Source organism: Amblyomma americanum, chromosome 10, assembly GCF_052857255.1.
Source record: "Amblyomma americanum isolate KBUSLIRL-KWMA chromosome 10, ASM5285725v1, whole genome shotgun sequence".
In the NCBI taxonomy this organism is placed as follows: domain Eukaryota; kingdom Metazoa; phylum Arthropoda; class Arachnida; order Ixodida; family Ixodidae; genus Amblyomma; species Amblyomma americanum.
The window spans coordinates 7946170-7958325 of NC_135506.1; the positions used below are offsets into that span (position 1 = coordinate 7946170).

The 12156-nt window shown below is 48.0% G+C and overlaps 2 protein-coding genes across 2 annotated transcripts; both read left to right on the forward strand.

Annotated features, from left to right (window-relative positions):
- The first annotated feature begins 2930 nt into the window (after positions 1–2930).
- LOC144107367 (monoglyceride lipase-like) lies at positions 2931–6398 on the forward strand. Its single transcript, XM_077640361.1, has 3 exons — positions 2931–2944; positions 4051–4164; positions 5434–6398. The coding sequence occupies exons 1-3, from the start codon at positions 2931–2933 to the stop codon at positions 5564–5566; spliced, it is 261 nt and encodes an 86-aa protein (XP_077496487.1). The 3' UTR covers positions 5567–6398.
- A 306-nt stretch (positions 6399–6704) lies between these two features.
- LOC144106784 (monoglyceride lipase-like) lies at positions 6705–11780 on the forward strand. The gene is made up of 5 exons (XM_077639717.1): positions 6705–6835; positions 6995–7105; positions 8701–8874; positions 9898–10029; positions 10804–11780. The coding sequence occupies exons 1-5, from the start codon at positions 6833–6835 to the stop codon at positions 11008–11010; spliced, it is 627 nt and encodes a 208-aa protein (XP_077495843.1). The 5' UTR covers positions 6705–6832; the 3' UTR covers positions 11011–11780.
- Positions 11781–12156: the final 376 nt, after the last annotated feature.

A 12156-nucleotide genomic window follows, 5' to 3' on the forward strand; every position in this document is an offset into this window, starting at 1 on the left:
CAATATAACTAACAAATGAAGTTTTGAGCGGAATTGTCAAAGGGCTGTTCAGTTAAACGCTGTATCATGGCACGAAGACGCCAATGTCCTGAAAAGATACCGTTCCCATAATATTCCCATAATAACGGCTGTCAATGACTCAATGTACAGAGCGGATACCAGGTGTTTCAGGGAAGGCTTCAAGTAATTCTCAAAAATAGGACTTCTGAGGTAAAATATTTCTTTTTCAGCATAGTATTGCCAGTGTTTGCGGACACCAGGAAACCGGTGAACCGTGCGTCTTAAGTAGTAAGCTGTCTGACTAATATTTAATAATTAACTTTTAACCTTTAGAGCTAGGTGCAAAACGAGGTTAGAAGCCAGTCGTTGATAACAACCATATCAGTCTTTAGAATTCCGAAAACACATTACCCCTTTGCGTTGTGGGGTCGACAAAAGTTGGGCCTTTTTGACTAGTTACATGCACCGCAAAGGTTGCTTTGCCTGCATGCTTTTCGAAAGCGCATGTATTTTGGCACAATTTTTTTTTTTCAGGAAGTGAATGGCGCAGTGACTGTCTCACTTATCGGACATCTCAACCACGCCGTAGGCGAAGGGAGGAAGGGTGGGGAATGAAGGAAGAAAGAGGTGCCGTAGTGGAGGGATCGGGACTGGTTTCGACCACCTGGAATCTAACGTGCACTGACCTCGCACAGCACATGGACGGCCTGTTGCATTTCAACCTCCATCGAAACGCGGGCCTTCCCGGGGTGCCTCTAATCTCTACCAACTAAGCTAACCAAGACTGCTAGCAGATGGCACGGCGATATCGAATCGATTAACAACTCAAAGAGGGACCGATGTTTATTGCGAAATATAGAGGAATCGCTCAGAGCGGAGTATATTTTTAACAAATTAAGTAATTACTAATTGGCATTCATCCAAGTACTAGCTACACAGATTTCGTAGGAACTTCGCAGTTGAATAGAATCTCGTCCTTAAAGCCCGCCGCGGTGGCTGAGTGGTTGTGGCGCTCGGCTGCTGGCCCGAAAGACGCGGGTTCGATCCCTGCCGCGGTGGTCGGAATTTCGATGGAGGCGAAATTCTAAGAGGCCCGTGTTCTCTGTGTGATGTCAATGCACGTTAAAGAACCCCAGGTGGTCGAAAATTCCCGGAGCCCTTCAGTACGGGCGTCTCTCATAGCCTGAGTCGCTTTGGGACGTTAAACCCCCATAAACCAAACCAAACCAACCAGAATCTCGTCCTTATGCGGGAAGACGAATCCATGCGCGGTGCCCGTCGATGATGAAGTTTTAAACCATGCCGTTGCAAGCGCGAGCGGCGCGATTAGATGAATAGATCGAAGCACACTTTCTTCCAAGCAAAATTTGTTCTTTCTTTCTTTTCTTTCTATCTTCCTTTCTTTCTTTCTTTCTTTCTTTCTTTCTTTCTTTCTTTCTTTCTTTCTTTCTTTCTTTCTTTCTTTCTTTTCTTTCTTTCTTTCTTTCTTTCTTTCCTTCTTTCCTTCTTTCCCTTCTTTCTTTCTTTCTTTCCTTTTCTTCTCTTTCTTTCTTTTCTTTCTTTCTTTCTTTCTTTCTTTCTTTCTTTCTTTCTTTCTTTCTTCTTTCTTTCTTTCCACCTAGACGGGCTGCCCCATGTCAGCTCGTCTAACAGTACAGAGCCACTTGGAAAACGTCTATACTGACCAGAAGGTGAACGCAATGTTTTTCGTTACGACGTTCTACGCCGTGCCATCTACTCTGGGGGAAAATCTGTCGTACTGCTGTAGCTTCCAAAGAAACATCTACTAAGCATCGGAAAGTGAAACGCTGAGTAGTCGATTGAGAAATCGAGCAAAAGAGGAAATTTGCAGCGCAAAAGAACGCACGGACGACAGAAGAAACACAAGCACAAGTGCCGACAAGCACAAGCTCTTGTGCTTGTGTTTCTTTTGTCGCCCGTGCGTTCCTTTTGCGCTGCAAATTTCCCCTTCTGTGATGAACCAAAAAGCCCAACTCACCACCCTTAATGAAATCGAGCAAGACTGTAACGGGCTGCGATGCTTTGCAACATGGCAAGTACAAAAGCACCATATAGCGCTTATCTCTAAAGAGCAGGTCGCTTCAATCGAGGGGTCAGAGCAAAGGTGCATTTTTTACAGTCGGCCTCACGTAGTCCGCTGAGGCCGCGACAACAACTGACCTTTCCAGTAGGCGAGGCCCGTAATGGTTTTAGCGCCCGACACGGCGCAATAAAGATATCTGAAATCAATTACATCGACAGCGGTGAACAATTTAAGATCTTACTTGTACGTCCGTGTGTCGATGGAACCAGTGAAAACAGGAGCTATCCCATAATTATAGTTCAAAAGGCAAGTAGGGGCCGCCTACCCGACTAGGTTCAGGGTCGTGCGTGGGCACGCCAGCTCGGGAGAGCATTGAGTGTGGTCTCGAATAATATAATTTCCGAGAGGTACTTTCGGACTCCCGTGTGTCCTTACGATGCCAGAGTGATCGCCCTTCAATGTATTGGCTCGATTCTGCCGACCTAAAGAGGCGCCTCAGGTATTCTAACCTGGCAGCATTACGGAGGACTCCTTCTGTGGACAGGCCATTCTGAGCCGTGCCTGCCTTTAAAATTTCGCCACGAGGACACGCGTGTTTGTTGATGTGTGACAGCCAACTGGAGAGCCGAATTTTTTTTTCCCGAGCCTGTCAAGGAGTGAACGAGAGATGAGGAGGAAATTGTAGCGGTGGTGCTGCGCGCCTCCTAATGTCCTACCACGTGCGCTACTGTGACACGCACCTTTGATAAGCGCTTATTTATTTGCTTTCAAAATACTGTAGGCCAACATTTATGGCCCATGCTGGCCATAAATATGTACCTCGGCGTCATGTGCAGCCGGCGCACTTGTATACCTGACCTGTCACCGACGACAGCCCCAGCCCGTGATGGCACTCGCCCGGTGACCTTGTTAAAGGAATACATCAATTCTTTCAGCGTACTTCGCTGCCACTGTCCGATTCGTGCCTGCACTGAATAGCACCGCAGAAATCACTGTCTGGCGCTAAAAAACGGCCGGCGTTAAATCGGAGCTGTAGACTGTCGACGCTTTCTTCGGAGAGAATTTCAAATCAGTGACATCAACGATTAAGAACTCGTGTATAACGCCTGAATGGCAGAGATATAAATGCTATGTTCTGTAATTAGCATAAGAGTTAGCGAGACAAAGAGATTTCCGTGCCTTTCGCGCAGAAACAAAGCCACAAAAGCTTGGCACGCCCTAAACAGACAGGAGTAAGCTGTACTCTAGGGATGGTGAGCTAGTGGACAACTCACTGCCTTTTCACTCCCATATATGCGTAGTAAGTTTTTAGAGCTCTGTCACTCACGCTCAAAGTATTGACAGGTAAAGGTCCACCCATTTTTAAAATTTTATTTATCACGTGCTACTGTTAATACGAATACAGGTTCCTAACAGTGTGCCACAGGTGGAATACGCCGACGAAGCTTTCACAACGGAGCAAACGAATGTTTCTGCACACGCCGATCCCTCTTAGACTAGTCACTCTTGCCCCCTATACGCTCAGTACTTTACTTTGATATCACTTCAGTAGCTTTCTTTGGCATTCACAACCAAGTGTGGGACCGTGTTGGGGTAAGCACAATGTCTGAACAGCAACCAACACAACGACGACAACGACTACGCAGCGTACGCTTGTTAGGGCACGAGGGATGTTCAATGTTGATGCTTAATTTTTTACCCCTTGTTAAGTGAGCTATGCCGTACAAACTCACGGAGAGGTGTGAGTGAAGAAACTGGCACGTGAACCACGGATGGGATTTCAGCAACAAGAAAAAAGAAACAGATACAGGTGGTGTTTACTGGTTGCAACACGGCATTTTGGAGCCACTGGCGATGAGGAAGACGTGCAGAGGCGCTCGTGCCTCGGCTGAGCGCGGGGGCCGTGCAGAAGAAGCTGCGGCAGTAGATGAAGATACTACACCATTTGAGAATGGCCACTCCAGCGGCGGAGACCTCGACTCGAAGCAGCCCGCTCCCTAACGCAGCCGGCCAGCACTGCGTCTGCCCGAAGAGTGCGGGTTGACGGACAGCGCCACCTTCAAGAATGGAGACGGCCACAGCATCGCCTGCAAGTCCTGGAAGCCCGATGGAGAACCGAGGTGCGCAGCGAAGGCTTGAACTTGAGCTGGCTACTGCAGTCTGTGCGTCAGGTGTCAGTCGGGCCGGAGAGGAGGAACACGAGAGCTGCAAGAAAATATTTATTTCCAATACTTCAAGGACCACAGAGGAGTGGGATTTTACTTGGGCGGTGGGTTAGGCAGGGGATTAACGGAAAAGTTGTTCGATTATGGCTGAAATGACGGTTGAGATGATGGGTGAGATGATGGTTGAGATGTTGGAAGATGACTGTCCTTACAAAAAAGGAGTTTAGATGTGTCATCGTTCGGGCACGTTGGCGGATAAACGACCATGGTGTGGGTGATGTAGCTAGAAGCCCGGTGGATTGGCGTGATGACTGGTCTGCTAGGTTACAGCGCATGATAGAATTTATGGAACAGGTAGAGTGGAGACACAGTGCGGCGCTCTTGTAGGCTTGGACGGCCGGCTTTAACTTTTACGTGAGTGACGCTTGTGTCGATAGAGTAGCCAGAGGGGATGAATCTGGTTGCACGGTTTTGAGTCGATTGAGTGGCAGCAATTAGGTTGTGTTGATGGGGGTCCACGTATGCTAGTTGCTTCACGGGAAAAGGTGCATGACCTAGGCAGCGCTGAAGGAAGCCAAATGTGTGGTTTGCATGGTTAGTAACATATATAGTGAGAAACCCATTTGATGCCGCTGGAAATACACCCAAATATTTAAAAAGGAGACAGAAGATATATCCGTCCCATTCATTAAGTAGCTGTGCGAAGAATACTGACGTCTATGAAAGGAAATTTGTGGTGCTTTGTTAGCGCAGCGCTGTTGTTATGTCGTCGATGTCAAGTCGTATCATTTAATAGTGTTTTCTGAGTGTAAAGCCCAACCTACATACGTCTTCACGTGCTGAGAGCATTTTAAAGTTCAGCCCTCGAAACAATGCGCTCCAGCTATCACTCTGAGCCCTAAAAGCGGTCCGACAAATTGATATTTTGGATGCACCGTGTAATGTTTTTCTTTTCCTTACGCACCTTACGTTGGCCAAGAGGCTGGCAACGGCTGCGAGATAGCAATCATCTTCGAAATAGCGATGGCTTAATACCTCACATTTCGCCCCAGGACTTCTTTTAGATGCGATACACGACGGCTGAGATTCGACGTTACAATGCGAATAGATAGAGCGGCGACGGAAGGACGATAGAATCGGATCGACTTGCTCTCTTGTAGCTTCGTATATTGATCGATATCGGTAGTACGACCGATCGAACCAACTGGTGCGTTAACCTTGCAGGGCGCTGGTGTTCATGGCTCACGGTTTCGGGGAGCACTGCCACGGCCCCACCTACGACTTGCTCGCGCGGGAGCTGGCGGCCCTCGGATGCTACGTGTTCGCCCACGACCACGGCAAGTTGGCGTCGCACTAGACACGGATAGCACGGACGCTGAACTTCAACTGCACAGCGTCACGTTTGACGGGGACATGCGCGGCCCAGGGAACAATTATAAGGCGAAAACCTTTATAGGCTCATGACACGCCAGCGGGGATGTTCGAAGTGTCGCACTATAGCTGTCAGTCAAACTGATGACGTCATCAGTGGTGTAGTATGTCGTAGCTATATATAGTGCACCAAACTTATCCAGCTAATTAGCGACTAGTTAATTAGTAATATTAATTAACAAGACAGTAACGGACTAATCGGTAAATTAGCAAATAGTTAATTACTTGTAGTAGCGGTTGGTGTAGTATGTCGTAACTGGGAACTCAGGTTCACAAACAATTGTGTAGTGTTTAATCAACATCTTCCCCACACATCAGTGACACAAGCACATACACCACGCTAAAGGCTTTCTCATCCCCGCACTTTAGGTCAACAAAGTGCCCCCCTGAATTTTTTTTTACCACAAAGCATGACTTTTATGGCTATCATGATCATCTTGATCATCATCATGATCATCAGTCAGCCTACGCCAACAACACAAACATAAACAACATAGTGCGCTGGGCATGCTTCTGTCAGACCGCTGGAAAATGCCCGAGCAGTTTTAAAGGGACACTAAAGACAAAAAGAAATTGGTCTGTGTCGATAGATTACCACGTTATGATAACAAGTAGTTCACTTTCATTGACAAAGAAGCTTTTAAAAGCTAGAAAAGATAAAAAGAAACACCTGCCTTGCCACCAAAGTCGGTTCTGGCAGGTAAACTGCGGTGCGTCGAGACAGTATTTTTGTGCTGTTCGCTGAGGCTAAGCTACATCGCTATTGAGTTCCAGACTGTGATCACGGAATCGTTTTTGGTCTTGACGTCAGAAGTTTGAATGGAGGGGCAGGAAAAAATTTATCATTTTTTTAGCGATAAATGCGTTTTTTGCTTCCCAATAAAAAAATGTAGCCACAAATAAGCAATGCAATCGATTTTTTTATTATAAGAACAAAAATCGCGTGTGGTTCTCCTCTTTGTCTTTTTAAGAACAGTGCGGGCCAGCTATATGTGAAGCTTTGTCGTGCACACTGTCGAGTCTACAGTCAACGGAACAGCACTAATGCAATCGCGCAGTCGGCCATGGTAAAAGCAAGGGACCCCGCGGGACTGTCAAGTCCGCTGACGTCTACGTGGACGATATTCTCACGCACGTGGACGCTGCCCGGGCCCAGTTCGCGGGAAAGGCGGTCTACCTCCTAGGCCACTCCATGGTGAGTCCAGCCTACAAAGCTCTGCAGCTCCCAGATATCTTGCCGTACGCCGGACCGATTAAGTTACCGTGCTCAGTAATTCTATGCTCAGATGATTTGTACTCTCGGAAGGTGTTTAAAAGCAAGCTCTTTCCTGACGCCTGTTGCTTTCACGACCAGGGCGGCCTGCTCGTCGTCCTGGCGGTGCAACGTCGTCCGATGGATTTCGAGGGCGTGGTTCTAGTGGCGCCTTTCTTGGGACCCGACAAACAGGACGGCACCTGGTTCAAGGTGGGTCAGGCTGCCTTGGGAGAAAAGGAGAGAACAAGGAAAAAAAAGGCGCTGAGGGTTTCGGCTGGCTAAGGCAGAGGGGGGGGGGATAAGTGAAAAGGAGAGAAAGAGGTAAAATGCAGCCGGCATACGCGAGAGCGTGCAGCACTGTCGTAACTTGTCACACAGGCGAGACGTCCATAAGATGCGGAGTAGCTCACTATAACATTTTATGGCTGACGATCGCAGGAGCCACTGTCGAGTTACTTCAATGTCCAGAAATTCGAAGGACGACGTAAGTAGAAAAATTGCCAGTGGCTTAAATTGGGTAACCCTGGAATTCAGCGAAAAGCAAGAACGCTTGCTAAGCGTCTGAGGCTCGTCCATGGCAGCTCCGCTACACGCTCGCGACAGCCGTTTTATATTGTTACGGGGAAATACTATTTACGCCCGTACCCGCACGACTACGTGGCTATGACGTGGTCACGTGGTCTTAAAAAACCCCATCGGATGTTCTTAAGGTCAACGGTCAACGCAAAGGTCACCCAATGTCAAAGGTCAACTAAAGGTCATGGGTCAAGTTTTTGACACCATAACTGCACCACATATGGTCATACACGGCTATCCTTGGTTGGGCTGAATGTCATTCAAGGTCATTGTGCTGCCTACTTAAAGACTGCTTTACCTAGCGTAGTGAAGCTTTTCGCTTCAAAATACAACCACCCCCATCCACGCCCTCTCTTGCCCCCGCTGTTTCAGCGAATCTCCAATCAGCTGACGAACTTTTGACCGTGGCCGTATATACATGCTGCAAGTCGGCGTAACACGCGCCTACTTAAATATTGGCGCACTTGCTTTAAGTACGTGGGCAATGGAGTGCAGAATGTGGCAACCAGGATCTTCCACTCGCTGCTGTGAATAAGTGGCTAGTGATCCGATGCGGAGAAATAGTTTTATTCCTGGCCACGCAGACAGCATTTTGATGGAGACAAAATGGAAATAAAATACCTGAGCTCGGATATTGGGAGAACTTCAGAATTTCAGGCAGGATTTAATACAGAGCCCTTTACTACCAGCCGCGGTTTTTTTGTTGGATGTGGCGTTCGGCGGCTGAGCCCAAATACGTGAGACCGAATCCCGGCCTCGGCGAGGACATATTGAGAGATGCGAAATTCAAAGACGCCTGTGCGCTGTGCGATGTGAGTTTAAATAACCCCAGGTGGCCGAGGTGGATGCAGAGCCCTTCACTATGCAGCGTCTCTGATAACCAGTGTGCAGCTCTGGGCCGTTAAAGCCTGCTTAACGTGACGTATTTGAATGTAACGCAACAGCTCAGAACACAACACAACACACAACGCACAACGCACATCACACAACGCACAGCACAAAATACAATAGAACACAACACACAACGCACAACGCACAGCACACAACATACAACACAACACAAAACACACAAGACGCAACACAAAACGACATGGAATAACACCACATAATGGAGCGTAACATTGCATAAGATAACACAGCTCGCCTTTTAAGCTGAGTGTGGCTCTGACAAGTCTGGATACCCCTATAAATCACATTCTTCTCAGCTGCCGTCGACTTTGTCTTTCTAGCTTGCCCTTGTTCGCGTCATTGGACGAGTGCTGCCCTCCCTTCCCTTGGGCAGTGTGGGCTCCTATAAGGCCTGCAGAGACCCCGCAGTTATTGAGCGGATGGACAACGACCCGTTAAACTACAACGGCAGTCTGCGCGCCGGCTATGCGGCCGCCATGGTGCAGGCACTCAAGGTAAGACCCTCTGGCTTACAGCAGAAAAACAATTACGATATTGTCACGTAGTGGTGACGGCAGTCGAAGCAGCGATGAAGACGGACGAAAGGGTCTTCTAAAAGAACTGTTTATTGGGCTGACTTGCACCCAAAATGGACTGAACCACTCGGCGGCGGCGAAGCGACAAGCGTGCTCGGCGGTCGTCGAACAGAATGCCGGCCGCTGTCGGCCGTGCTCAATTTAAAGCTGATAGCGAACTTTCGAGATAAAGAGCGCAAAGTTACTCGAACATTCCGGAACAACGTAGAATCAGCTCTGCCTGGCTGCGATCAATCGAGATAAATCTAGTCGCGTCTTGCGTAGCAAACAAAGCGATAAAGTGATGTGGCGGAAGATTTGAAAAACGAACACACTGCAAATATTCGCGGCATTACTCCCCTCTCATTCATTCATTACTCCCTTCTCAATATTCATTGTGTGCAGTCAGGTGCACTGCTGTGCTTGAGCACAAAAAAGTAAAGGCGAATAGCAGGATTTTTTCTCAAGCACTGGTGTTCTCTTTATTGCTCATATTTTGGCAGCGTTGTGTAAACTGGCTAGAATGCATGCGCGATCCTAAAAGGCAGATATTACACGTAGTCCTGGAGTCGAAAGCTCACTTCGTTATCGTTTTTATCGTCTTATTTGCCCCTGCGTCCACTTTCTTGTCTTCGCTACCGCTCAACTTTTCTGACTGAGCTGGTTGTGGGAACATGCCTATGGAATGCGTTCGGGTTAAACTAGCACGTCCTTGGGAGTTCCAAAAACACCTGTGAGGTATTATTTTGAGGTTCCTGTCACTTATTATTCGGGAAACGAACTGTCAGCCTTCGGTCTCGGCAAGGCTACCAACATTATAATTATAGACAATAAATGACGGAGCATTTCGTTGTTTATAAAATATGTACTTCGCGTCGCAACCAAATATATTGTAGTAGTAACTGCTTGTTGCCAACGAACGGCGAGAAAAAATCCTGGCAATGTTTGTCTCGTTCTCCGCAGCGCGCCCATGCCAGGGCGGATGCCGTGCAGATTCCTCTTCTGATTCTGCACGGCTCCGGTGACAAGAACTGCGATCCAGATGCGTCACGTGACTTCTTTGATAAGGTTTCCAGTGGCGACAAAACTCTCAAGGTGAGTGAACCCCTAATTCCACCCAGCTGGGCTCGTTTAGCAGTTCGTCATTAACTACCTGACCCGCTGCTACTGCTGCTGCGACGCTCGGCTGCTGATCTAAAAGTCACGGAATCGAAACCCGGCCACTGCGGGCGTATTTCGGCTGGGGCGAAATGCGAGAACGATCGCGCACTGTGTAATGTTACTGAACGTTGAAGGATCCCAGGGGGCCGCATTTACTCCGGAGCCCTCCACTACAGGCCCTGCCATAGGCCTTGTCCGCTTTCATTTGAATTTAAATTGTGTTGAGTTCCTTTGAACGGGGTCAATATCGGGAAGGAAATATGCAATAGGAGGTCTTAGGTAGGTTAACCCCACATACCATACCATACCATACCATACCATACCATACCATACCATACCATACCATACCATACCATACCATACCATACCACACAACACAAACAAAAACGCAGTCGACTTAAGAGACTGCAACACCCGCAGTGTGTGCTGACACCAAGTAGGTTGACACCCTAGACATTCATTCATTCATTCATTCATTCATTCATTCATTCATTCATTCATTCATTCATTCATTCATTTTCGAGGGTGAATCGCAGACTTCAGCGCAGACCATAAGTAGATTGCGTGTTACCCTGGGTATGTTTTACCTTGCAAGGTGAGATGCTGAAATTCTTCTGAATCGAAATGGCCGTTGAGAAAGGCGCGAGGCGAACTGTAGGATGAACGCAACTGCGCTGACTTCACCGCGCTGTCTACTCCGTACGGCAGATGTACAGCGGGGCTTACCACTGCCTCTTGGACGAGCCGGATGGGGTCGGGCAACGAGTCCAGGGGGACATCGTGAACTGGTGCTCGGAGAGGCTCCCTGCCCCTCCTCCTCCGTCGGCGTCGTCATCGCGGGAGATGCCGTGCGGCCTCACTTTCGACCATCCGAGGAGCGGCGAAGAGCTGGAAGCGATGGCTTCGAGCGCTTAGGGCGAAATTCAAGCGATTCCATAGACCTTGTCTTATCTCTGTGCTCGCACGACCACCTCTGGCGCTCTTACGCCCACTCGGCTGCCTAGGTGTTCGAGGTGCTACTCGGTAGCACAGTTCCCGCGCACTTGAAGCTCAAAAGGCGCGTCGATGGAGGTAAGAGCGCCGATGAGCTTGGCTGCAATGAAGCTTATTAAAAAGCGTACACGTACAGGGCCAGTCAAAAGGTTCCAGGTCACAGGGTTTGCTTTCGAGCGCTTTAATCGGGCAGGTATGACACCCTCGAAGCCCAAAATCTCTAGCGGATAGGAGAAGTATCAGTACCTCTGAGAACCTTGTTGACTTTATTGCTACCATAAGTAGTGCGATATTTCGCTGAAAAGTAGACCCTGTGGCCTGGAAACTTTTTACCAAGCCTGTGCATAAATGCAGTAAACAATGAACAAAAACAAAACTCCCTCTGGCAGGGCGTTCTTGAAATATACCTATTTTGCTTGCATTTTTTGTTCTTGAATTGTATAGTGACCCATGGGTGCATCGTGTGCAGCCACCTTCTTACCTTGGCCACGGATCTGGCGGAGGAACGGTGTGACTTGAAATCACGGGAACAGAATTTTTTTATTTATGTTTTGTTTTGACTTGTCGGCATCCTTTATAGGAGCCGGGTACTCCTTCTCTAGTTACATAGTCTGGGACAAACTTGTCGATATTGCGAAATGAACAAAGCGGGCTACGGCCAGTCCTTCCGCACATAGAACGTGTTACTGGGCAAAATGTTCAGGGAGCTTCAATATAAAAGGGAACTGTTTGCACGCAAAAATGAATTTCGTTGCTGTTTGCGCAATAAAGTTGAGTCTGCCTTACGGTTATATGACCAGAGCAAAACAGCTGAAAACAGGAAAAAGTGTGCTTGTCGCTGATTGGCTGAATGCTCGCAGTATGTTCCCTTTCACATTAGAGCCACCTACATATACCACATGTATTCCGCACATAGCATATAAAGTCATGACCAACACGTACGTATATAGACGTTATGCTCATAGTAATACCCTTGTCGGACTGAGACATTTTATCACTGCAGTGCATTCGATGCATCTTATGTGATTCGATCTCTTTCGATACTGCACAATAAAAGATAATGCCATT

What these genes read in the sequence shown, in the direction of transcription:
- LOC144107367 (XM_077640361.1), top strand. An exon ending in AAGCCCGATGGAGAACCGAG is followed by an intron (nt 4,165 to 5,433) that starts GTGCGCAGCGAA and finishes TTAACCTTGCAG; the next exon opens with GGCGCTGGTGTTCATGGCTC.
- LOC144106784 (XM_077639717.1), top strand. An exon ending in AGGACGGCACCTGGTTCAAG is followed by an intron (nt 7,106 to 8,700) that starts GTGGGTCAGGCT and finishes TTGTCTTTCTAG; the next exon opens with CTTGCCCTTGTTCGCGTCAT. An exon ending in CCATGGTGCAGGCACTCAAG is followed by an intron (nt 8,875 to 9,897) that starts GTAAGACCCTCT and finishes CGTTCTCCGCAG; the next exon opens with CGCGCCCATGCCAGGGCGGA.